The following is a 26166-nucleotide window of genomic DNA, read 5'->3' as shown; positions in this document are numbered from 1 at the left end:
AAATAAATAAATAAATAAATAAATAAATAAATAAGAAAAGAAGAGAAAGGGGAAACATCAGAACCTAAAGATATTGAATAACCTTTGACTCGAGAAGCAGTGATTCATTCCAGCCTTGACAACGAGAAAATACCCTTCATGTACTGTCATATTTAACTACAAATACCGCCCACCTCTAATTCTTAGAATAACATTTACTATCACAACCTGGGAGTCTCTGCATTCCACAATGACGCATCGTAAAGAAACTGCTTTAACTGCTCATTTAGCCATCTGAGGAGTTAAATCACCAGCCATCCTTCTTGTGAAATTTTCTGAAACAGTGATGGAGGGCCAAACCCAAGCTCAAACATTGGAGATAAAAGTCCTCCATTGAAAGGAAAAGAGAGAGAGAGAGAGAGAGAGAGAGAGAGAGAGAGAGAGAGAGAGAGAGAGAGAACCAAGGGTATGTGTATGCAGTCATTTATCTAATTAGACACATAATTTAATGCTGTTGGCATTATAGAAGGTCCATTTTGTGAAAGGAAAGGGTAAAAGAAAGTCTACGCCTGACCAGGGGCTCCTCTGATCGTGGTTCTTTGCCAAGGACAGACTTGTGCCTTGTTGCTGCTTGCACTCCCACCTGGATGTGGGAATTTCTCAGAGTTGCTCACCTCACTGTAGGGTCTTGGACTTCTCCCCATTGGCCTTTGAAGCACTGGGCTCCCAACATTCCCACTCTCTTCTGGAATGTTTGAACTCTGAACACAAGAAATAAAGGGGTCATAATGGGACAAGATGAGCTAACACAAAGGAGCAAACAAGATGGAAAAAAAAATCCATTTTCCTTTCTTGGACCTTTACAAAAGGAGATCTAGCTCAGTTCGCATTTTCCTTTGCAAGGAGCCAGAGAAAGGACTCAGTGTCGTGGGATGGCTTTGAGTCAGTTGTTTTGGGAAGCACATTGTCTTAACCAGGCTTTCCACCCGTGAAGTACTGCAGAGTTGAGAAGTGTGGTGTAGTCCTATCCACATGGAGAATGGAAGCACTAACAACAACACGACGTTAAAGAGTTTTGGTTATTTAGCAGATTTTAAGCAAATTATTCATACTGCACCCTACTTATAATTATCTCTATTACTGTGTGCCTATACATTTATACATAAGCACACAAACACACTATGTTTGCGTGCTTGTCTATGTATAAATCAAGTATTTATAACACACACATAAATACATAAACATACCACAGGTAGCGCTGATGTAAACACATATGCATTATATGAATTCTGATATAATCCTTTATAGCATAGTTCAAATATTTTCTAAATAAGCCTGATTATGACATTGGTTCAGTGTACAAGGATTTCGCTGAAGCTATGAGCATGATTATATACCACGTTATCTCAGCTGCTTGTCATCTCATGTGCTTCATTTTGTTCTTCTAACTTCATATCCTGCTTCATGAATTTGTTAGCGTTCTTTCTTTCCTGGATTGGAGTCTCTGGTGGACTGAATCATGAACTTCATAGTCAGAACAGTTAGACTCAGTCCCAGTGGTGTCAGAAGCTAGCCTGCAGATTTCTAGCATGCCATTTAACCTCCCCGAGTCTTAATTTCCTCACCTATAAAAAAGGTGGAAGGACTCGTTTGCTAACATATGTGAAAACTGTTTAGAAAACTAGGAAACAATTTATTAATGGGAATGACTGTCAGAGTTTGGGCTAGAGAATTAGATCTGTCACTACTCTTGTTGTGGCTTTTAATGAATTTGATGGCAGGCCACATTTTAGAGTGAGATTGCTCCTTTTCTAAAAATGAGAAGAGGGGATTGTGGAGGACCAGTGTGGAACACCTGAAGATATTCTATGGTTCATTCAGCTACTTTTAAAGCAATCTGGTATTCTTTCAATGCAAGACGTCGCTGAAATCAGTACATACTCTTGAGACAACAGAGGGAAAACAATAAGCATATAAATAACTACAGAGCTTTGCACTTGCATAGAACCTTTCATTTCAAGACCTTGAGGGACTTGTCAAAAGGTAAGGAGAGGTGTATATTTGTTTTTGCTTTTTTTGCTTTTATTCTTCAGAGGAAAACAACACTGGAATGGAATGGGTTGCTCTCATCTTCTCATGTGTCTTAAACAAATCCTTGCTCTAAAACTGCACAGCCTTCCTTGAATTTGATCCTTTAGAGTATTGCCTCTTTGCTCTCCATTAAAATAAGACAAATAAGTTGCAGCTTCTCCTCCCAGAGCAGCTGGCCAGTCCCGCAGAATGGCAAACCTATGAAGGTTTTCAGGTCACCACTGATGGAATCTAGAAAAGTTTTGTACAAATCTGCCCCTTTATACTGCTTCACGGAGTGCCACAGTGTTTTAACAGTACCATGGGTCCTTAATAGGATATATACGTGCAGGTATATATCATGGAGATATGGCTTTCATTATATTATTATGTGTATTCTGGTGGGTTTTTTTTTACTGACAAAGAGAAAAATAACTCAACTCCACGATCTATAGGCCAGCGCAGAGCTCGAAGAGACTGTAAGGTTTGTCTTGTCCGACCCCCTTCACTTGACTGCAGATGCTAATGGATTTCCTTTTGTTCTCTGTGAATTGACTTTTTTTTTTGAGAACTGGCTTTTTCAAACCCTATAATGAAAAATAAGGGTATTCCAGTAATTAAGGGTACAAGCAAAACTAAACAGAGCAATTGCACCTTCAGAAACAAATATGAAATAAAATGACTTAAGATGAATTAAAATCACTCCCTTTCAATCTGGCTCGTGTTATAAAGATGTCAAGTTAGCAAAATTACCCTCACAGAGGGTATCAAGTTTTCTTGAGGAACAGAAATATTGTTCTTCCTTGGTGTAACTGATCACCCAAATAACTGTAAATTTCTATTTAAATTTACAACCTCATTTCACAAAATCTGTAATGGTGCCCAGAAGTACACCTCCAAAGCTTGGTCTGGGCATAACCTCCTGTTGGCATGCTGTGCCTAATTTTTTATTTTACTTCTTTAAATGGAGTGAAGGAAACAAAACAGCGTACTGACAGTGGAGTACACTTGGAATGAAACCACTCTCCCAACCGGAGCCCCAGCGAGGCCTGGCCTGCATACACTGAACACCAATGCGTACAATGTCCCCGGAGATGAGGTTTCCTTTCTCTCGGGGACTGACTTAGCCCTTCCCACAGTCCCACAGTCTCACAGTGGGTTCGACGTGCATGAGGACATCCGGGTTTCAGGGTCCATATTTGTTGAAACCCATCACCACCCTACGGCCCAGAGGGTGGTACCCAGCGAATGAGCTCCATTAGCTTCCCCACATTGTGTAAGTTACACCTTTTATAAATCTGCTCTACATGGCAGGGGCACGGCGTCTGGAGCAGTAGTTTCTGCATACAAGGTATTAATCGACGAAGACCATGCACAATTTTGCTTGCACAGTTAAAAGGACAGGTGGGTGGCGAGTAGGGGTTGGAGGGAAGTGCTGTCTGAAAAGTTTGATATAAGAGAAGCTTGCCTCCGAATGTAAAGCTTGTCTTATCTTTTCCAAGTCCTTGGCTTTTCTACCCCACCCTGAAATGATCTCTGGACAAGGATCCACCTGTTTTCAACAGAACTTGACAAAGGGTCATTGGATAACATTTGGAGAAACAAGCCCGTGCTCTTACTGTGACCTACAAACAAGGATGTCTGAGCATGTGAGGCGCCATCTCCTGTCTCACGGAGCCATCTTTTCTCTCTACTACACTCTAGAGTTTCTGATGATGGGAAATGGGTAATCCATGTTCAGAGTTCAACAGTCTTTTTACTCCTCAGAGAGGTCCTCAAAGGAAGGTGCCGAATACATTCCTCCCAGCTAACAGCTGCTGGGTTTTTCCTAAGTAGGAACTGATCCCAGTGGTTGTCTTTGTTCCTCCCATTTTGCGGTTTATAATAAATCTTCTCTCTCTCTGGTTTCAGTCTCCCATACTTAAAGGGCTTTCCAGATTGAACAAAAGTTTTCCTTTTTCACACATGGGCTTAAGCCATCCAAAAACAATAAGAAATGTAATAATAAATAAATAGAAGTGAATCCATAGAAACTCTCGATGTCTGTACAGCGGAAGTGACAAAGTTTAAGTCAAAATTTGTTTTCCCTTTTTTTCATCCACATCAAAGGCAGGAATACAACAAGGCATTGTTAGTTGTGGTGGGCAAACTGGAGTGTCTGCTGATATAACAAATTAGGTTTGTTAAGGCCTTTGTCTATGCAGAGTTAAGAGTAATGCAGAAGCCAGATCGATTAGAAAAGAAAGGTAGTACTGTGAAGCAGGGAAGACAAAAAACTCAAAACAAAACAAAAACTAGGGAACAAAACAAGGGAAATGGAAAGAGAGAAAGAGATAATGCCAAAAAGAAGTCCATACTGTGTCTACCGATGGAGAAGTACACATTGCTTCCCTCTGAAAGCTTCTTAGTGTCTTTGTTGTTAATACTGTCAGAGTAGAGAACAGCAGATTGATGGCATCCAGCAGCAGTGAAAAGACGTTCATCCTCTCAGCCCATCTGAGGAGGTGCTTTGGGAAGGATCGGTCTGGGGGAAAGAGCCCTAGCCTAGAATATCCAGATAGACTGGAGATGCCTTGGCCAAGTTCTGAAGGAGGGTGTGGATGCCCTTGATGTTCTTCCTCATGTGGGGTTCTCGCTGCCAGCACCCCAGCATCAACTCGTAGACCTCCTGCGGGCATGTTCGAGGTCGCTGCAAGACTCGGCCCTGAGTGATGCATTCTATCACCTGGGCAGAGAGCAAAGATAGGATCAGAAGAGAAGCAATACAGGAGAAACAATACAGGTGAAATAAATGTCAGTGCAAAGACAGGGCTGCTTTAAAGAAATCCATTCAATGTTACTTCTTTTCAGAAAGAAGAGAGCAATTATTATAGATTGGTATATTGTGTTTAATTGGGTCACACCCATTTTTTAAGCACACTGATTTCACCAAACTGGTGGAGAAATTACTTATCTATATGGAATGATCCCAAACCTCATCCTAGAATTCCAGTTTTACGGGCCTGATATAGAACCTAGGCCACTTTCATGTCAGAGTGCTGACTGATGAGGGACCCCTAGGCTATATAAATGAGTGGTCACTTTGGATAATGAATTTGGGTAAAAGACAGACTTGAGCCTGAAGAAGATGTTAGGTGCCTAACCAAAAAGCTATGCCTCAAATATAGGCATATTTGCAAAAGGATTAGAATAGGGAAACAAAATGCTTGAGTTTTCATTAGAAGTGCATGGTCTAGTGAAATGTGCAAAAAGAAAAGAACCTTGAAATATTCCTGGAATAATACACAAAAGCTAGCTGGACTCTCAGGGTGCTGGAATGTCACATCTGATATTAATTTGCTAGGTGAGCAGCACATAGCGATTCTTCAGTCCCAGAGGATGCCGAGTTATGTCAGTAAACACTGTGATTTTCTTACGTTTCCAGAGTGACTATACTTTGGCCGTGACCTTTAGGTACACAGCAGGCCATTTGGGAGGTGCTGCACCCAACAAGGCCACATAAGACCTTGTCCTGTGTCCTAACTTCTGGCCAAGGGGCGCCTCTCAGTGTCAGCCCTGTGGGAGGGTCTCACTCAGCCCACTACGCACCTCATTGTTGGACAGCTGGTACCAGGGCTGTTTGCCATACGTGAAGATCTCCCACAACACGACCCCCAGGCTCCAGACATCACTTTCTGTGGTGAACTTCCTGTACATGATGCTCTCTGGAGGCATCCAGCGAATGGGCAGCATCGTGTGGCCACCAACCTGGGGGGAAAGGGATGAACAAGGAGGCATGAGTCATCTCCACACAACATTCCCACTATTAGAGGAAAAGGCGCTTGAATTTATTGATTTTAATTTATTATAAACACATAAGGAAAATAAGATTTCTTTATAATCTCAATCACCTGAGTCAGAGGGCAAAGAATGGTCAACAAAATTTTTTCATATTATTTGCAATTCTCTCTCAAAACTAGATAGGGGCAGAGATAACAGTTGGATGGATGTTCATTTGAATAAACACACACACATGTATTTTCTGGTTTGAGGATGACTCAACCTTCTAATCAACAAGATAACTTAGATGAGGATAACAAGTATGGGGTTCTTCATTCAAAAATGACCCACCAAGTAACTCTACTTCCTTAGCAAAGCCAAAGCTTCCTTCCAATTTCAGATGTTAGGATAAGTGCACAATGCTTCCTTAAACAAGTTCCCCACAACCCAGCAATGAACAAGGCAGAAATTATTCCCTTTTTACAGATGAGGCAACTGAGATTCAGGTTGCTATAGACACAAAGAAGTCAGGTATTTGGACTCTAAGCTCAGTACTTTTCTTTATGACAAGGCACTGCAACTGAGCTTATTTACAAAAATAAATAAGTAACTATGGTTTTGAAAAGCTCATTTTAGTAAAAACATGGAGGGTGAGGCATTAGATGGCAAAAGCATTAGCAACAGGCAAAGAGAACATTGTCTGACAAAGGAGACTCATTCATGATTTCCTATTTCCTGGAGAAAAGTGAAGTATTCCATTTTCAGATTTGTAGCCCATTAGGGCTGTCTCATTTTAAAACCATGATCAGATTTCTAGACAGTAGCCCTGTGGGTGGTAGGTCCTACTTTTCATACTAGTAAACTCCAGCACAACCAGCCCAAATGCCATGCCTGGCACTGGGGCAGCAAGCGAGCTCATAGACAACTGAATCAGACCTCACTGATAACTCTCAGCTCCTGGGTTCTGAGACTAATGCCACATAGAGTTTCTGCCCAATTATCATTCTCAATATTCATTTCTGACTCATTAAAGGAAGGAAATGGAATAATAGTGCCTGAAAAATGCTGCTCAACTCCAGAGCCCAAGGAGATGAGAGGGTCAGAGATGTCTAATATGCTTGGTGATTTCAAATAATGCTCTTGGCATCAAAGAAAGCACAAATGTGAAAGGAGGAGGGTGTTGTTTTCTGTACAATGACTCCAAATTCAACAAGTAGGAATATAACTTGCTGATTCTGGGTTAGGGTGTTCCCATATCCTTACTGTTCAGCTTTGACTACACCAGAAACTCCTACACTAAGTAAAGGCTGGTTGCCCACCTTCAACTTTTGATTTTCTCACTTGCTTCTCATCCCTGCAGTGATAGGTAGTCACTGTTCAATAAGCACAGATTTCCCTCATGAAACTGCCTGGACATCCACTACTCACCATCAGGGTTGATACTCAAAACACAACCCGTATGACACAGGCACTGACTAGTCAGAAAGGATGCTGGTGGTTAACTAGTTTGAAGGTGTGTTCACAGGGAAGAAGCAGAGAGATAAAGAACCATTTATGTACAACTCCTAGAACCAGAAAGCTGAAAAACACACTCTGGGGTCCATTAATCTAGCAAGATACCAGACTTTCCATATTCCTTGTGGATCCCCAGCTGCAATGCAGTGGACAACACTGAATTCATGACATTAGAAACGCTGGGGTCCAGGGCACACTCCAGTGTGCCATTTCCTAGTTAGGTAACCTTGACTAGCTGCCAAACCTCTCTGTGCCCTGATTTGTCCAAATATAAAATGTGGGTAACAATGAATAACTTCTAGGGTTATCGTGCAGTTAATACCTAAGCAGACAATATAAATTTCAGTGCACTAAATACGTTCAGGGTATTTCTTCCTTCTCTGTCATTTTACTGTCTGATTTCCTTAAAATGGGAAGCAGCCATTCTGGAGACATTAAGGAGAGTCAACACATACATCCTTCCATACTCCTCACCCAATGACAAGTGCTTTGGGGCTCTTGGGACTCCAGCACCTACTCTATCAGGTTTTTGGTCCTGTATTGTTAATGGCCACATAAAAAGCTCTTGTTTCCTTTAAAGGAGAAAAAACAAGGTTTTAAATTTTGATTTACATGTTTTCCCATCTGATCATTTATTTTATGCTTGGACAGATTTTTCACTTTAATTCTTTCAAGAATCCCTTCTGGGATTTCACACATGCTGTTATAAATAATGCTTTCCTTGTACTGATGTCAAACGAGTGAGTGTGGGAGAATCTAATAAAAGTTCAGATAGGGTTCACAAGTTTTCTAAACCCATTTAGAACATTTCTGAACATTTCTTTTGCAGCCTTTTCTCAGGATTTTGGAGCATGTCACACACACACACACACACACACACACGGAATCACTGTGGTTACAAATTACCGTCACAGGATGGTTTTTGGAATCTCACAAAATCACATACTGTGTGGCAACAAACAACGAGACATTTGTTTTGTATTGTGCTACTTGGCAACTTGCTCTCACACCCTTGCTTAAATATTTGTGACATGGAATACAATCTCAAGTATGACATTGGGAGTCAGAACTGTTGCTTTGACTACTGGATATAACTCGGTGCCTGAAGAAACTTTCCAGGGATCCATGTGGGTCAGGCCACGTGCCTTTCCCTAAACTCACCAGATAGAACTGATTAAATGGGAAACCCGCTTAGCTGGGAGTTGACATGGACTTTTAATTTTTATTTTCCTCATCCCCAGAGACTGGGGTTCTAGGTCTATAATTACCCACCACCACTTCACCACCATAATCATCCATCAACACTTATGACCTCACCTTTGCAAAGAATTTTACTCAGTTATCTTATTTGAACTCAATAGTTACCCTTTGGGGGTGGACATTGGCTTGCCTTCATATTACAAACCATGTCCCCAAAGTTCAAAGAGTTAAGTAGCTTACCTAGAGCCAAACACATAATGCCTCCCCCCTGATGCCTCTCATTCTGATGGGTCACTCTGTGTTTCCAGCTTCTGCAGTCTCCAACACCTACCCTGTGTGTTTAGCCAGAAAGCTTAGTTGTGCTCTAGTTTAGCCCATAAGCTGACATGACTCAAGTCTGTTGGAAATTTTGATCTTCTTTCCTTTCTAACTATTTCCTGAAGATCTTAAAGGTAAGCTCAAGTTTCAGCATTTCAAGGAACTCTCTGTCCCTGGGACAGCACTGTGCCTTTTCTAAGTACCAGGAAGCCCAACGCCCCTTAGTACAGCTCTGGTAACACTGTAGGCCAGGCACTCCCTATTTTTGGTAACAGATCACGTGCCTCAAGAAAGGTGGATGCTAATCAGTTATGTCTGACAGGACATGAGGGGTTTGGCTGGTATGCATATCATGTCTTCAGGTGGGTTTCTTGTGAGTACTAGTATTTTGGAAGGAAATCTCAAAGTGTGCTTTCAAAGAGATCAGCATTTGCTACTTTCCTATCCATCCTCCAATAACTTCCCTAAACTCTTGATAGAACCAAGTCTTAGATTAAATGGATGGAAACTGGTTCACCTATTTGACGCTACAAATAAAAATCATTCGATGAAATTTGCAACTTCTTAATAAAATGCAACAAAAAATATGAGGGTTCACATGGAGTATAAAAGCTAACGTGTATGAGAATCCCACTCATTGGTTTGCCATCTGTAGAGTAGATGGGGATGGGAATGGGGGGTGGAGGTGGTGGTCTATGGTGCAGACCTGAACTATTCAATATGGGAATGAAGTCTAAAAGGATTTCATAATGCACAACATGAAGGGAGTATTGTTCTATAGATGATGACTAACAGGTCATATCTTAGGAGGCTGGGGACCAAGGACAAAGGCTTAAGAAGAAAGGCTGGAGCCTTTCTGTAAACTCAAGGAAAAGAAAAGGGCTGAATGACCATCATGGCTGCTAATCATTGCAACATGGTGAAACCAGCAAAGCTAACCAGAACAATGTCTGAGGCCCATGGCCAAAAAGAAATCCTATCGTGACTAAAATAAATTAAATTACAGAAAATGAGTTCTGTTTTTAAACATATCAAGAAAAGAACTGTTCATTTAGCTTTTCATGTGATTTCTACAACACCTCACAATTTTGATGGTGATATGTATTGGTCAAACACAAAAATAACAACTGTGTTCTAGTTAAAATACCTGGGCTTTGGCATCTTTTAAATCTACTAGATTGAAAGGAACTTAACACAATAATTTCTGGAGAGAATATTAAAAAGCCCATGGTAAAACTGTCCTGTGTTAGGAATCAATGATTTTGTTATTTTTAAATCAAATTAGACACATCTAATGACTTCAACTGCACTATTTATTTCTTACCCAAGAAATACTCTTTGGGTGCATACTTTTTGGTCATTAGGTTATAAGTTGTGAAAATCTCCCTGTCACTTAACAAACATTATGATTTATTTTTTCTACATTGGAAAACTAGGATTTAGTGAAATCAAAGAACTTGCTAAGGAAGTATAGATATGAATTGATGACCAGCAGTACTGAAGACAGCTCTCAATCCCACCACTATTCATGCTGAGAACCTAGGCTCTTTCTCATTTTTAAAAATATAATTTTTATTGATTTCAGAGAGGAAGGGAGAGGGAGAGAGAGATAGAAACATCGATGAGAGAGACACATCGATTGGCTGCCTCTTGCATGTCCCCTACTGGGGAGTGAGCCTGCAACCCTCTTGGTACACGGGACGATGCTCAATCCATTGAGCCATGCCAGCCAGGCTCTTTCTCATTTTTTTTTTTTTTGCAAATATACAAAGCATCTTTTTTTCCTGGTACAAGTTAACAAAGAAGGCCAATTCATTTTCCAGGTGCACTGGGAGATGACAGAGGAGGTGACAAGCTTAGCTCTCCTCTTTCTGTTGGGCTTCACAAAAATTGCATCTACCATCCCTCATCATCTTCTCTTTTTCTACTACATCATTTCTTCTCAGTGTTGCCTCCTCCAAGTCCATTCCTACTTCTGTTTCTTTGAATCTCCTCTCAAGTCCACTTGTCCAGTCCTATTTCAAATATCAATGTTGCATTTACTAGTAGTCTTGCCTGATTCCTTTCTTCTCTCTCCAAATGATCATGAGTATCCCCACCATAACTCATTATTCCTTCATGTTGATGCCTCATCTCCCTTCTATGGCAGGCATGAGCCTTTCTATAGACCCAAAGTAAATGCCTAGCTGGCTTTGAAACCACTGGTGATATAAAATGAGTAATGCTAATCTGGGACCTTCTAAACTCAACTAGCAAAACCAACGATGCCTGGGAGGCCACTTTCGGCTTGTGGTATTTACTCAATGACTAAGTGATAACTTGTTGGGAAGCCAAACATTTTACTCCCTTAGAAACATGCAGGCCAAAGGCCAAACACCATTAAGGGATGATTAGCTGTCAGAGGCTTTTGGCAGCATTAAATATTGAAGAGACTCCTAGACCTCGTCATGCACCCTTCACTCAGTTGCTCTATTTCAGCAGTTTCTCTTCATCTATTCCTTAACAATTCATGAAAGCTGTAAACTTTAAGAAATAGCTGGACCTTATTTATTTATTTATTGGGTTGCATCTGTAGTATGAAGTTAAAGAGAAGAGAAAAAGAATTTATGCAAAACATTCTCCCTGGAGAAACTGGAACCACTGTGGTCAGACTGTGGGCGCTTTCTGACCACATCCAGGAAGATAAGAATTCTCCAGTTATAAAGAGTGATGAGGTGCTTTTGTGGTGTGTGGCTACTGAACCAAAGGATACTTCATGAGAAGAAAGTCAGCCCTTCTGGCCTTGCCTAGAAGTCCTGAATGTACACAGAACAAGTTGAGTCAGGAGGAGCACTGGTGAGATCCTGGCCACCCTCTCTCGTACAGTGGGAAACGATTATCACTACACCTGAAATGGCTGTTATTTGTAGCCTAGAAAAGCTTTAATTATCTTTTACCATAGAATCTGGTCATTATCAATCATATGGTCATAACAGAAGGGTTTTGACTTAGTAAATTCAAGCCAAGTGTTATGGGATTAGTCAAAGAGAGGGCATGCTGGACCTTATAATTAACAATATTTCTGCAAATAGTTTTTCTTCTTCACAATTAAATCTCTATCCTACCTTAGCAGGGCAAATAATTATGTTTGGAAGGGAAAGGTCACAGAGCTATCATCGCTATCTCCTGACACTTGGACTATAGTTGAACAGATGAGGCAAATTAAATACAAATTTTGTACTGAGAATCTTATTTTTATTCTACTATGAAATAATAATAATATAAATAATAAAAATAACAACAATAATAATACCTCATGTTTGTATAACACTTCTTTTGCCTTTTATAGCATGTCCACATATATTCATCCTCTAATAATTATATCTGCCTCAAAACATGGTTGTAAAGATTAAATGAGTTGATATTAGAAAATCTCTGTGGTGCTATTATGTGATGCAATTTATAGGACATTCTTGATAAGGCAAAACTATGGGTATAGAAAACCCATGATTGATATGGGATGGGAATTTTGGTGGTACAGCAAAGGGACTTGCCCTACTGGAGCATGAGGGAATTTTGTGAGATGATGGCAATGTTCTAAGCCCTCATTGTTCATTGTAATGGCAATTAAATGACTGTTTGCCAAACTTAGAACAATACACTAAAAAAAGGTGAGTTTTACTATGTATATTATACCTCAATAAACCTGACTTAAAAATGAATAAATAAAGCTCTTAAACTAATGCTTAGTGTATAATAAATGTGCAAATTATATTAGCTATTGTTGTTATGCTAAGTATTTGAGTCTGCGATAATCTTACAGGGTAAGTCACCCCATATTCTTTATCCCAATTTAAGAGGTCAGGAATCTCCAGGTCCAGAGGCAAAGTGACCTACCCAAGACCACACAGCTAAGAAGTGCTAGAGTCTACACCAGGGCCCAGCTCTCCAAATGGATGGCACTCTTTCCATGTTGCATCAAGTCTGACATGGTGTCAGATTCAGGGATAGGAAAGGCTCTCTGCATGAGTCTGCTTGGGCTTGAGAAGGCTAAAAAGGGCTAATTCCAATGTGACCCTGATATTTGGGGGACTAGGAATTGGAATCCATGCCAGCAAGCTCAGTGTACATTCTTGATAGCCTATAATTAAGTCACTAACTCCTTCCCAGATACTGGTCTTGCAGAACCTGTTACAGAGGCCATAAAACTGTGAACAGTGCACTGCCCCGGAGGGAGGGTTATTAATGCTGGTGCCAGGCCAGACCATCAGATATGGCCTGGAGACCCCCAACACCTGGGGGCCTTCTTGCAAGGCCCGCGAAAAGGACTGGAAGCATAATCCATATTTGTGGGACAAAGACCACAGGGAGATATAAAGAGAAAACCCATGCATGTTTCTTCACTCAGATTTGGAAAGTATTCCCTGAGTCTGCCGGTGTATTAAACAGTGTCCCTCCTTTTCTTTAAAGCATCACTTGGTTTTTCTTTGGTCTTCTGCAACAGGCTGACATAATGAAATGCCATAGACTTGGTGGCTAAAACAACAGACATTTATTTCTTCACATTGGATTAAAGTCTAAGACCAAGGTTCCAGCAGTTTGTGTGTGTGTGTGTGTGTGTGTGTGTTTTTCTGGTGATGGCCCTGTGTAGCTTGTGTGTACACGCAGAGAGAGCAAGCTTCAGGCATCTCTTCTGGGCCCTACCCTGACCTTATTTACCTTCAATTACTTCCTTAGAGGTCCCATCTCCAAGTACAGAGACACTGAGAGTTAGAGTTTCAAGATATAAATTTGGGGCCGGGAGGGGGGGTGGTGGCAATGGCTTACACAAACACTCAGTCTAATGCTTCCTTTTTTTTTTATCCCAAAGCACTTGGAGGTGCAAGAATAACTCCAAATACTAAGTGTTGTACAATTCTGGTCCAGAATGTTATTCTGTGGTCTTTTGTTAATATTTTCATGTCCCCAGAGTAAAGGCTCACCCCTACTTCTGTCTTCCCTTCCTGGGTGACTCTAGATGATTTTCCTATTACCAACAAATTCTAGAGCTTAGCAAATAGCTTAAACCTGCTTTTGTTCCACAGCATCCCTCAGATTCAATTCATTTTCAGTGCAAAACTTATAGCCATCTCTGCCTTCACCTTCCCCCTCCCCCCACTCTACCCCAATTTCCCTGCAGGTAGCTAAGGGAGAGTGAATAGACCCTGGGACTCTTAAGTTACATGTAGAGAAGGCAGAAGGGCTTCTTGGACTCCATATTGCCTCAAGTGACATTCTCATGGGTCCTATTGGTCCCTGCTTGTGCACTATATACAATTTAAAGAGCCCAAGAGTCCCAGATTTAGAAGTGATTATAGTTTCACCTTATTTTACATTTGCTCTAATCAGGAGCAAATAAGCCTTCTCTCAGTAAAGCATGAAACTGCAATCACACGGATGTTTAAGAATCACATTGGGATCTAAAAACAAGGAGTCTCCATTTTAACAACTGAGTGAACGTCAACAGTAACAACATGCCCTGCCCCTTCCTCTGATGTCCTTTCCCCACCTCAGCCCACTAACTCTTATCAACCTTGATGGGGAGTTTCCTGTATGATCAATGGGAGGATGAAGCCTTTGGAAAGATCTAATATAGCACACTGACTGCCATGTGATGATTGTACTTATACATCACTCAGCAATGTAAATTTGTACATTCCAGTGATAAATTTCATCAAAAAGCCATTTTTTATGTTCAATATAACTGAGCTTTTTATGACCTCCTGTGCATTATGGTTTTTAACCCAAGAGACCATCTGACACTTTAGCAATTGAGACCAGAGCATTGCACCTTTCATGGAGAAAAGCCACAGAGACTGACATGGTGCTGAGCAAAGGCCACCGGAAGAGCAGGAGCAATATATATTCATGTCATTGTCTATGTTAAGGTGATTGCATTATGCTGGTTTAGTACAAAAATTCCAATGTGAAATTGTTTCTATGGAAATAACTCAAAAAGGCTTTATTCCAGCTAGCTTTTAGAAAAAGAAGAAATCAATGAATTGTCAACAGAGCAGGGGGAGGGAGCACTCTCTATGCCAGCTGGGATTGCCATGATTACTGCTGCCCTGGCGCATTATGTCCAGTAAGTGGAGAGGTTAGGTTTCTGGGTGGATACCACACATCTGTCCCACGATTAACCGCAGCTTCTTAGTTAACACTGAAGACACTGGCAGAATGTACATTCTACCATTAGCCTGAGATGAGGACTTAATACACCAGAGAAAATTAAAAATGAATACGGTCCTCTTTCCTTCCAGTTCACTTTGATATAGACAATGATGCCTGTGTCCGCATCAGCGCAACAATAATGGGAAAGTTGCAGGGACAAAGAGGGTACCTCAGTAAGGGATTGCCATCAGCTACATGCAACTGAGATAGTGGCTTAATCTTGAAGTTTCTTCTCACTTTCTGGAAGTCCTGAAGTTGCAGTCAAAGGCTGGTGGAACACTCTAAGAAGTCGTTTCAATGACATCCTTCAGGAGACATTTAAAATCTGCCCACTTCCTTCCACCTCCATTTTGATCTCCCTGTCATTACTCTCCCTAGGCTACTATGACAGCCTCTTAACTGGTCTACCCATTTCCTTTCTCTCTATTTTCCAATCCACTCTCTACTTAATACCCAGAGCAATAGTCTTAAAATATTAATTGTATCAAATCTTGTGTTTCTACCATAAACTCTTCAACAACTTCTCACTGCCCATAAAAAAGCCATTGAAATGGCTGATAGCACCCTGGTTGACCTGAGTGCCTCCTTCCCTATCTCCTTTTATATTTTCCTCCTTTCCCTACAGTGATCCATTTGGTCTTAAATATGTCTTAGCACTTTCTCACTTTAGGTCCTTCACACCTACAGTTTTTCAATTTTTTTTTAAAACCTGCCTAACTTCCCCTTGTCCCTGGGGACTTAACTTAAATACCACACTCTTTGGCACCAAAATCAAGTTAGACCACCAAGAAACACTGCTTACTTTCCCCTCATCATGCCCACCAATTGTAAAGACGGGCTTATCTGTGTGGTTATGTGCTTGCTACCGCCTCTGCCTGCAGACTACAAGGTTCATGACAGGAAGCACTACCCAGTGCTTGAATGCTTAGTAGACATTTGTCAAATGAAGAGAGTGCATCTGGATGCCTCAGGACTTGTGAATAGACAATTTGGTATGAAATAAATATGGAAGGAGAATAAGGGGCTAAAGCCAGAATGGTGGCTTCCTGCCAGCCCTTTGTGGGGCTCTCAGCACAGGCCTCTTGGAGCTGAGAGTGGATATCCAGAGGGGAAAAGGGAAAAATGGACAGTAGCTGATTTGCTTTAGAGAGCAACACCTATTTTTAATTTAAACTGCAAATGAGGAATGGAAACACACATGCTGTACATGAAGTAATGAACATATGGGATAAGTTACCAAGAAAAGCCATGGAAGCCAAAATGAATGGGCTAACGTGACTCCTTGGTTGAGGAGAGGGTGTGAAGGTGCTGGGAGAAGTCAGAGAGAATGGAAGGGCTCAGTTCCCTGTCCCTGGGTTCCCTGACGTATGTCCCTTTGGCCACTGCAGCTTCACTCTGGGAAGCCATCCTGCTTCCAGAGACCCTGTTGTGGCCCCATCAGAGTTCTTATGGGAGGGACTCATGGTGGCAGATGCTTGGAAGTGGAGGGGCTTGTCCTGAAGCTGCCTTGGCATCACCTGTACTTAGTTGTGATGCTGAAGAAGTAAAGGAGGCAGATGGAGATTAATCAGAGGAGGAGCCCTCAGCATCATCACTGCCTCCTGCATGAGCTACACTCTAACTCTCACCTGCCACCATAGCTCCACAACCTTAAACCATGACCACAGTGCTGGGGAGTAACTGAAGTCTGGAGAAGTTAAGCTAAAAGCCAAACCCCCATCTTCAAATGACTATCCATTTCCACCATAGCATATACTATTAAGAAAAGCTATCCTATCTAATAAAGAGGGAATATGCTAATTGACCATCATACCCTCACAAAAGATGGAGGCACCCATAGCCAATAAGGAGGGAATATGCTAATTGACTGCCACGGCCTCAAAGATGGCGGCGCCCACAGCCACAAGATGGCGGCGCCCAGTCCCCTCAGCCCTGCTAGGGCAGCCGGCACATGACACGGCCGGGCCTGCCCCCAGGTGGGTCCAGCTGCTCCATGCTCCTGCCTCCGGAGTCCCCCAGTCCCCTCAGCCCCCAGCCACCCAGGGCAGGCTCAAGGTGTAGGCAAACCTCGGATGTTGGCTGCCTAGATGCCCAGGGCTGCCCGAGGCTCAGGTAACCAGGGCTGGCCGAGGCTTGTGCTACCGGCAGTGGCAGCAGCAGTGATGTGATGGGGCGTCGCCTTCCCCTGATCACCAGTCGCCTCCCACCCCTGACGGCTCCTGGACTGTGAGAGGGGGCAGGCCAGGCTGAGGGACCCCCCTTCCAGTGCATAAATTTTCATGCACTGGGCCTCTAGTTAGAATATATTTAGGATTCTCAAACCCTCATTGTATAGAATACAGATTGATATTTTTAATCACCGAGTTGATAATCATGTGTTTATTTTGTATCATACACTCATTCAACCAAAATTTACCGAGCTACCTACTGGCTGGTAGGCAATGTCCTAGGCACTGGGGATGTGTCCTCATGAAGAGAAAGTAGCTGGTGATTGCTTTATGCCCCATGTCCTTAGGAAGCTCTCATTTTAGTGGGTGACACAGACCACGCATAAATAAATGGACATGACAATGTCAGGTGGTGATAAATACTGTGAAGAAAAAGAGTAAGTGAATGGAAAGGATAGAGGGCAGTGCTCTTTAGAAGGAAGGTCAGCAAAGGCTTTTCTGAGCAGGTGATATCTAAGCAGAGATCTGAATAAAGTGAAAGAACAAGACACAAAAACCAGGAAGCAGTATATTCCAAGATTTTCAGGTCAGCAGGAGCAAAAACCCTAAGGTAGGTGCAACCTGATGTGCTGGAACAGTAAGGAGGACAGTATGGGTGGAGTGGCTGTGGCAAGAGGTTAATGGTAGAAAGGAGGCGGAGTTTTCCCCGAGGCCATGTTTGGTGGGGTTTTATGTAATGGTGCAGCTGCACTGGAGGGTATGTATCTACAGCTATATGTCCACATTAGTATATATTTTATATATTTGCTTCTACTTTAAATAATATGCTACATCAGATAGTATTTCAAGGCAAGTGACTTAATATGGGGCTTTACAGCAAACACGTAGTCTATGATATAAATACCATTATCATTTACTAAGTAGGGACACTAAGACAAAGAAATGCAAGACCATAGTCAGAATCAGGGTCTGAGGTGGCAATGAAAGACAGATGTTTCAAATCCACTAATATTGCCTCTTTCTCTTTGATTTTTGCCTCTCATTTTGCACCACTTCCCCAAATCCACCTGGTGGCATGACCAGTTATGCTAGCCAGCTAAAGCAATCACCAGTCCCTTTCTCTGAGCTGTTTAGGAGGAAATCCCTTCTGTCCCAACCCAGAGAATCTGACAATGACATAATTGCACAGAAGCAATAATCGATGCTTTCTTTTGCAAAAAGTGATAAATTTAGAGAACAAGTGGGTCTGACTGTATGGGTTTCCCACCCCCTTCTTCCAATGGAAGGAGGAAGGAGCGGTGGAGGGATCCTATTGCTTCTAGATCCTTCAGTGGCACAGACATATTCCTGAGTTTCTCAGGATGACTAGTGATAGCCCCCTTGGTATTTAGCTTTAGGATTTCTGCTAATGGTCTCTACATGCATCTCTCTGTCAGTACTTGAGTAGGAGACTCCCTCTACATTACATTGTTTTTCCCCCCAATATTCCACCAGCTGTACAATCACATCACTGCTCAAGTCACCCTCTGACTCTTAAAAAAATTTGAGATTCCTTTGAGGAAGAAAACTGTCCTTGTGGTATCCCAGGGGAGAAGAGAAAAGGTTCCATAGTGCTGAAGTCCTTAATAATGGTCCCTCAGCATTCTTTCCTTCCTGCCTCTCAAATCCTTAGTCAACCCCATGACCATTTTTTTTTGTGTGTGTGTGTGCAAATTTTCCTTTCCAAGGTCTCTATCCTCAGCAACTACATTTTGTTTATACCAGAGCACCTATTTAGGTACAGACCATTGGCATTTAGGAACTATATTTACTGGTTAACATCTACTTGAATCCATTTACGGTAATAGCTTTCATGAAACACAGAAAGGACTTTAAACACTACAATCTACTCTGTGAACACACACTCAGGGGTAACAATTCTCTTCAGCTTTGAATTTGTCTTTAGAGATGAAGACAAGAACACTCTAGAGAAGGACAAGGTTTATACTGAACAAATAAGCTACTGCAAATTAACTGGAAACTGTAGGAAAAAGCAGAGATGATTCCCAACTTAAGAACATTGGACTTTTATTTTTTTAAATATATTTTTATTTATTTCTGAGAGTAAGGGAGAAGGAGAAAGTGATAGAAACATCAATGATGACAGGGAACCATTGAGCCTGCAACCCTGGGCATGTGCCCCGAGCGGGAATCAAAGTGTGACCTCCTGGTTCACAGGTTGATACTCAACCACAGAGCCATGCCCATCGGGCAGAACATTGGACTTTTAAACAGCCCACCTTTTCCAGTGGAGGTGTGTTCTCTTTTTACCCAAGGGTTAAGTGTCCTCCAATTCCTTCCCCATTTGGAGCCCATTCCTCCCTCCATCTCCCCCATCCCCTTAAACAGCACCACTGTCCCCACCACTATTTATTTTCAAAGCTAAAAACCTAGGAGGTTGCCAGCCCTGCCCTGTCCTCCCAGTAATCTAAAAACCTAAAATAATAATTCCTTATTTTCCCTGATGTCCCTCCCCTCACCAAGTCATCAGCAGGTTCTTTCATCTATACCAGCAAAACATACCTTGAATGTACCCACTTGCCCATTTCCTCTGTTACCACCAAGTCCAAGCCGTCACATGCTTGCACCCAGACTATTGCAATAGTGTCTTCTGAGCTCTCTCAGTTCTAACCTCAACTCAGCAGGCAGCCTACCTGCTTTCCTCTTATCCTTGTCTGGCCTGAGGCTAAGGACATCATTTGAGGCTGAGGACATAACCTTGCCTCCAGAAATTGCCTCAAGGTCTTGGTCTGTTCCCGCTGCCTCTGCCCCACAGGAATGACTCACTGCATGACCTTCCTCTTTGCCCCAGGGATCAGCTTTTACCTTTCCCCATCACAGTATGTAGACCCGGAAAATCTTATTACTGGAGCAGTCAAATAACAAAAAATATATGTTCACATAGTTTGTTACAGGCTGTATTTTGTGAAACGTTCAGAAGAATGCTTAGTTTCTGAGAGCTTCTTATCCATTTGCTAAACGTATTAACGGTCACTCCATTGCCTCTCTGAATTAAATCACTAAAGTTGCACCACTGTTTTAGAGTGGGAAAGGTGGTTACTCCTGGAGGGAGAAATTAGGTTCAGCAGAAGGAGCACCCAAAGCGATCTTTATAAAGTGAAACACCGCAGAGAGACCACAGCAACTAATAGCGTCTGGGCAGCCCTGCGTAGCCACACATCTGAGGCTCACACCAGACACGGACCACAAGCCTCAGGGGTCAGGCTCTTAACGATCTCTGCTAATGAAAACTCAGCCAATCAGAACTGGCCTCATTCTCATAGTTGTCCTCTTGGGGTCTTCAGAAATTATGACTAGGCTTGCTTTGCATTTATATCACCCACATCCTGGTCAGGAAAACTGGAAGCTGGGCAGTGGAAAGTAGGAGGGAAGCAGGCGAAAGGGTGGTCTGAACACCCTCTTTGAGTGAAGCGGCGGTATCAATAAGAGAATCATGCCTGACCGCTCGTCCCCAAGGGTAGGTCAAGAAAAGGTGAGGGTCAATTGTCGCATGAGGATCTCATATTTGATATAATCAGCTTTGTGACATTAATGGCCAATAGGCCATTAGCTGCTTGAATGCTCAGATGAGGGCAGCTGTGAACACTACTCTGAACACCGCTGATGTCCTATATCTGTGGTCGGCAAACTGCAGCTCGTAAGCCACATGTGGCTCTTTGGCCCCTTGAGTGTGGCTCTTCCACAAAATACCACGGCCTGGGTGAGTCTATTTTGAAGAAGTGGCGTTAGAAGAAGTTTAAGTTTAAAAAATTTGGCTCCCCAAAAAAATTTCAATTGTTGTACTGTTGATATTTGGCTCTGTTGACTAATGAGTTTGCCGACCACTGTCCTATATTAAGATACGCAGTGGGGCTTTTCCAGGTGTTCCATGATTTAAAAACTCAGGCCTTTACCTGAAAGAAAGGGAGCTCTGGGAACCCCATTTTCCAAAGAAAGCTTCTGTGTCAGTCAGGGTTCAACACAATATCTGACAGCTGCATCATACCCTGCTCCCATAATAGAAAAAGCCCTACCATAACCACCCTAGGTAACCTGTCCTCTCTGTTGGTATAGGGAGAGATGTGGGGAGAGCAGTGAGCGAGAGCAACGGAGCCATTGGTCTGGGGCCATTGTCAGAATGTTCCTAAAGAGAGGTCATTTCTTTCTCTTCCCCTTCTCTCTGTCCCCCCACCCTCAACCTGAAATCAGGTAAGGGCTTCAAGAGAAGTCCTCATAAAGATGGGGGTGCCTTACCAAGGGGAGATGGGAACCTCATTTGGCATTTAGGCTTCTGTTTAGGCAGCAGACTGTGTGTACTGAAATAAGAAGTGGATGAAGAAAGAGGGTGGAGCAGAAAGTAGCCAGCAGGAGAGCCTGCTCTCTCATCATTCAGAAAGGATAAATGGGCACTGTAGCAAGCGTCTATACCCGAGCCTTCTTGTTTGTACGCTGGCTGCCCACAGGTGGCACCTGATCCAAGGCGGTGCTCACTGAGAAACAGTGACCACAAAGGAGAGGGTGACAACTGAAAAGTAAAGAGACATTTGCTTTGTATCCGCAATCCCTCTTCCAGCCCCTAACCTCATAGAAGCTAGAGGCATAAGAGGAGCAGGGAGAAGTCCAGCCAGTGATGCTGGAAGAGGAAGCTTTGAAATTAGTGGAATAATGAAGTTGTAGACTGTATTCAACTGGTTTTGTTGCTGAAGGTCAACAGCAAGACATGGAAGAAACTTAACTGCATATTACTAAGTGAGAAAAGCCAGTCTGAAAAGGTTATATGATTTCAGCCACACATATGCCATCCTGGAAAAGACAAAACTGTGGAGACAGTGAAAAAATCAGTGGTTGCCAGGGCTTCAGAGGAGGGAAGGACGAACAGGCAGAGCAGAGAGGATTTTAGGGCAATGAAACAACTCTGTATGATACTATAATGGTGGCTACATGTCATTATACATTTATCAAAACTCTAAGAATGTACAACACCAAGGGTGAATTCTTACATGAACTGTGGACTTGGGTGGGTGATAATGATATGTCCATGTAGGTTTATGATGGTAACAAGTGTCCCACTCTGGTGCTGGATGTTGATAGTTAGGGAGGCTGCCCATGTGTGGGGGAAGGGGCCTTAGGGGAAACTTCTCTACCTTCTCTTCCATTTTACTCTAAAACATAAAGTCTATTTTTTTTAAAGTGTTGCAATGAGGACATGACTGTTGCCAAGGCTCTGTTCCTTAGTTTACATCCATGCCTATAAATTCAGGAAAAGAGGTTGCCAGCCCTGCCCTGTCCTCCCAGTGATCTGCTGCTGTCCATGGGGCATGGGGGATGCTCTGTAGAAACAGAACCTAAGCAGTGAACACAGAGGTGTGGCTCGGAGGAGCCACAGAGAACGCTGTGGGGCAGAGGGTGACACGGAGGGCTTCACCCACCCAGCCTCAGGGCGGAAGTCAGTGTGGTTGGAAGTCCATTCTCAACAGGAAACGGGAAACTGGGAACTCTGCTTGGGAGTCTCTGAAATGGGGACAGAGCTGGTGCTTGGGAAAGAGGCCAAGAAAATGTGGGGCAGAACCATTCTCACCAAGATGAAGCTAATTTACCGTGGAATGCACACACTGTTTCCCCGCCATGATATATAAATAATTTTCTGTTTTAATTTTGAGAACTTGAAAGCTAACCTTGCCAAAAGGATTGCAAGAATGTTGGGCATGTCAGTGTAGCGATGGTTCTGAACTAGAATGAATTAAGTCAAGGAAGGGTTGAAGTGTCTTTAATTATAATGATTTTTGCCTTAATAGCCCAATATGTTGATAGTGTCATAGCTCAAGCTATTAGAATATGATTTGCATCATAACAGTTCTCTTCGAAAGATATTAATTAGACTGTTAACAGACAGTGCCCAAAAAGCTTTTATAACTTCCTGATGAAGAGACTTCACAATTGAGAACAGTGACTGTCATATGATGTTTTCTTACAAGTTCAACAGGCTTGGGCAGTCGTAAAAGGGAAAACTTCAGTACGAGGTTACTGAAGGAGCATTCAGTGGGGGAGGGTAAGGCTAAAATGGATTTCATGGGCTGGCAAGGTGTTCAGCTGGGCTCTTCCATACACATCAATAAGAGACTGTGCTCTCTTGTGTGAAACAGGACAGGGGCCCTGGGAGACCCTTGAGAGTATTCAAAAGATGAGCTAAGAACCTAAAAGTCAGAAGATAAGAGGGAAGAGTTACTCTGGCTCAAAGGAAGGGCTTCTTAGGGGTTTCCCAAAATGAGAATGACAAGCTCAACTACAGATGAGGGTCCTGTTGGGGCAAACTATCACTAAGATGACATCATCTGAGTGCAGGACCATGTCAGGGTGGCACTGTATCACATATTAATGTAGCAAATTCCTTTTCTTTTCTGAATGGATTCACCTTACATCAAATTCCAAGTGAGATTCTAAGCCCAGGGAAGCAAGAGTGAGGGATAAGAAGAGTAAGGCAAGGAAGGATGGAGAGCAGTAAGAAGAGGCGTTGTTTACTAAACTAGCAGCTATTTGGTGTCCATGTGACTGACTTCTTGCTTATAAAGCCCTAGGTGATTCTGCACAGTAGTGAACTGGGTTCACCATCCTGAAAGGAGCCACAGAGAAGAAGGGGGTCAGTCAGTGGGGTCACTAGAAAATCATCCCGATCACAGAGCACCTGCTGTGATGTGGCACATTCATGAGGCAGGGGACAGGCTGTTCCCTGGAACTCCCTCTCTCTTTCTCCTGCACCTTTCTCTAGACCTCTCCCTCTATTTTCATTTTATCTTTCATGTAATACCATTACCTATATGGCAGGTTCAGTATTAAAGGCCTGCCCAGGCCAGCAGCTTTCTGGTTGCAGACCTAGAATAGCGCCCTAGCTGCCTGAGTAAATCAGGGTATGCTACCTCCCATCTCATGGTATCCTGGCACCAGCCTGTGACCTCTCCTGGGAATCGCCTGGTGAGACAGACTCTGAGCACCAAGACAGAACTCTCTCCCCGAGTCTGGTGCAGTCAGGAGACAGGCAGAGAGGAAAATAGCTCCATTTTCTACCCACAGAGCTTAGCTTAAATGATTTGCCTCCAGGTATCTATGCTCTGCTCACTAGCTCACAGCACCTGCAGCAGAATCATTGTCTTGCTCTAGCTCTCCCTCTGACCAGAGGCCTTAAACCTTTCTTTTGTAAGTTTGGTAGGGTAAGAAACAAGGATGGAGTCTTATCACAGCAATGTCCTTCATGCTGCATTGATAAATTTCAAGTGCTTAACCACTCACATTAGTGGGAAGGGGGTTACAGCTTTAGAAATGCTTTCTCCCCAGGTTAATATTTCATGCTAAATCTTTTGACATTTTTATGACCTGTGTACAGCAGCCTCATATGTTCATAATCATGTTCAAATTGAAAGAGTATGATGATCACTTCACAATTTAAAAAGCACTCTTTGTTAAGGCAATTTTAAGCATCTTGTAACATTTCAGACTTGTGTCCAATCAGATATTTTCCTTTTAAATATCTGCCTCTCCCCCTTCTTCTTCTTCTTCTTTTTTTTTCTCTCTCCAGGATTAAAACATTTGGTAAGACTAGAAAGAGGCTGTTGACTTCTCAAGTGTCCATGTGGTTCTTGTTCCCTATTAAAGGCTAATTACCTTTAGACAAGTGAATGTGAGCTATTGAAGTAAAAACTTTACGAGTCTAGAACTGTTACTCTAAATTTGGACCTGATGTCAAGTTTCAAGTTTAGTTGGCTAGATAAAGATGGTACGTTCCAGTGCTGCAAGCATAACCAACACATGTTCAGGGCCATATGCTGGCTCTTTACATATGTTAATTTATGTAGTTCTCCAAACAACCCAGGAAGCTAGGCTTTCTGATGTCCAATTCTCAGATGGAGAAACTGGATCAATGACTTGGCCAGTGTGTGACTGAACCAGTGCAGCAGCACCTTGGCTCCCAGACCAAAATCGGCTCCAATTTATTATTGGATTTGCGATTATTATTTGGAGTGGGTTCAGAATGTACAGAAGTCATAGATGTTCTTCGCCTGGGCACCTGGATTTTATGGAACCTGGTGGGGCAGAGTGAGACTCATAAGCAAGACTATGCAAACACACACACACACACACACACACACACACACACACACACACACACAAAAACACAAAAAAAAACCGGGGGCTAAAGAAGGGTTCTTTCCTTAAATTCCACCACTATTGTAATTATTCTGAAGCACCACCAACAACCACACTATGGAGCCATTCCTCTTGGAAATGCAGTCCTGTCCAGGTGGTTCTTTCTGAAGCCCAGCAGGCTGACTGCAGGGCATGTTGACAGGAGCCCCAGGACTGCCTGTGTCTCAGGAGGAATCGGTGAACTGCATTTCTCTTAGGGGAGGCCCTGCAAGGGGAAAAAAATTCTAATTTTGCCAAGATTTTTCCTGTTTCTAAGGACTCACATGGAGTTTATCATTCACTTTGCTATTTTTAAAAATGGTCCGAGGGTTACCTCTAAGCCCTGACCACACTATGACTTTTCTCAGGGAAAATCCTACCTGTCCAATGGGAGCACATTTTATGCATTGCAATTGGGCTCTATGCAGATCCATCCTTGCTGTATATTAGTGACTCGTCTGGGTCTAATTTAGGCCACAACACACATCAGGCAGGAACTCTTTAATTCCATGTTCTCTTCAATGTTCAGCAGATTTTGTTCACTCAACAAATGTTAAATGCCAGTAATAACCAACACCTTCTCTCTCTAAATAAAGCACTGTTTTGAGATGGTATATACATGACCATTCTGATTTAATCTTTTATTTAGAGAACAGGAAAAAAAAAATAAGCCACACATAGATTCTGTCAGCAAAGATTGAATTTCAAAGTCTAAAACTAGGTCATGATGACAGGACGGAGGATATGGGAT

The 26166-nt window shown here is 42.5% G+C and overlaps 1 protein-coding gene across 2 annotated transcripts in view; it reads right to left on the bottom strand.

The window, feature by feature from the left end:
- Positions 1-2615: 2615 nt before the first annotated feature.
- The window catches only part of NTRK2 (neurotrophic receptor tyrosine kinase 2), a 312241-nt gene continuing 288690 nt past the window's right edge, over positions 2616-26166 (bottom strand). For both annotated transcript variants that reach the window (XM_080669802.1, XM_080669803.1), the window contains 2 exons: positions 5638-5796; positions 2616-4774 (listed from right to left, as the gene is read on the bottom strand). In XM_080669802.1, the coding sequence (XP_080525928.1) occupies positions 4589-4774; positions 5638-5796 (345 nt within the window). In that variant the 3' untranslated portion in view covers positions 2616-4588. The remainder of the gene's footprint in view (positions 4775-5637; positions 5797-26166) is intronic.

The sequence above is a fragment of the Plecotus auritus genome (assembly GCF_963455305.1).
Source record: "Plecotus auritus genome assembly, chromosome: 5".
NCBI classification, from domain to species: domain Eukaryota; kingdom Metazoa; phylum Chordata; class Mammalia; order Chiroptera; family Vespertilionidae; genus Plecotus; species Plecotus auritus.
Note: the sequence above shows the minus strand (reverse complement) of the source record. Positions and strands in the feature narration are given on the sequence as shown.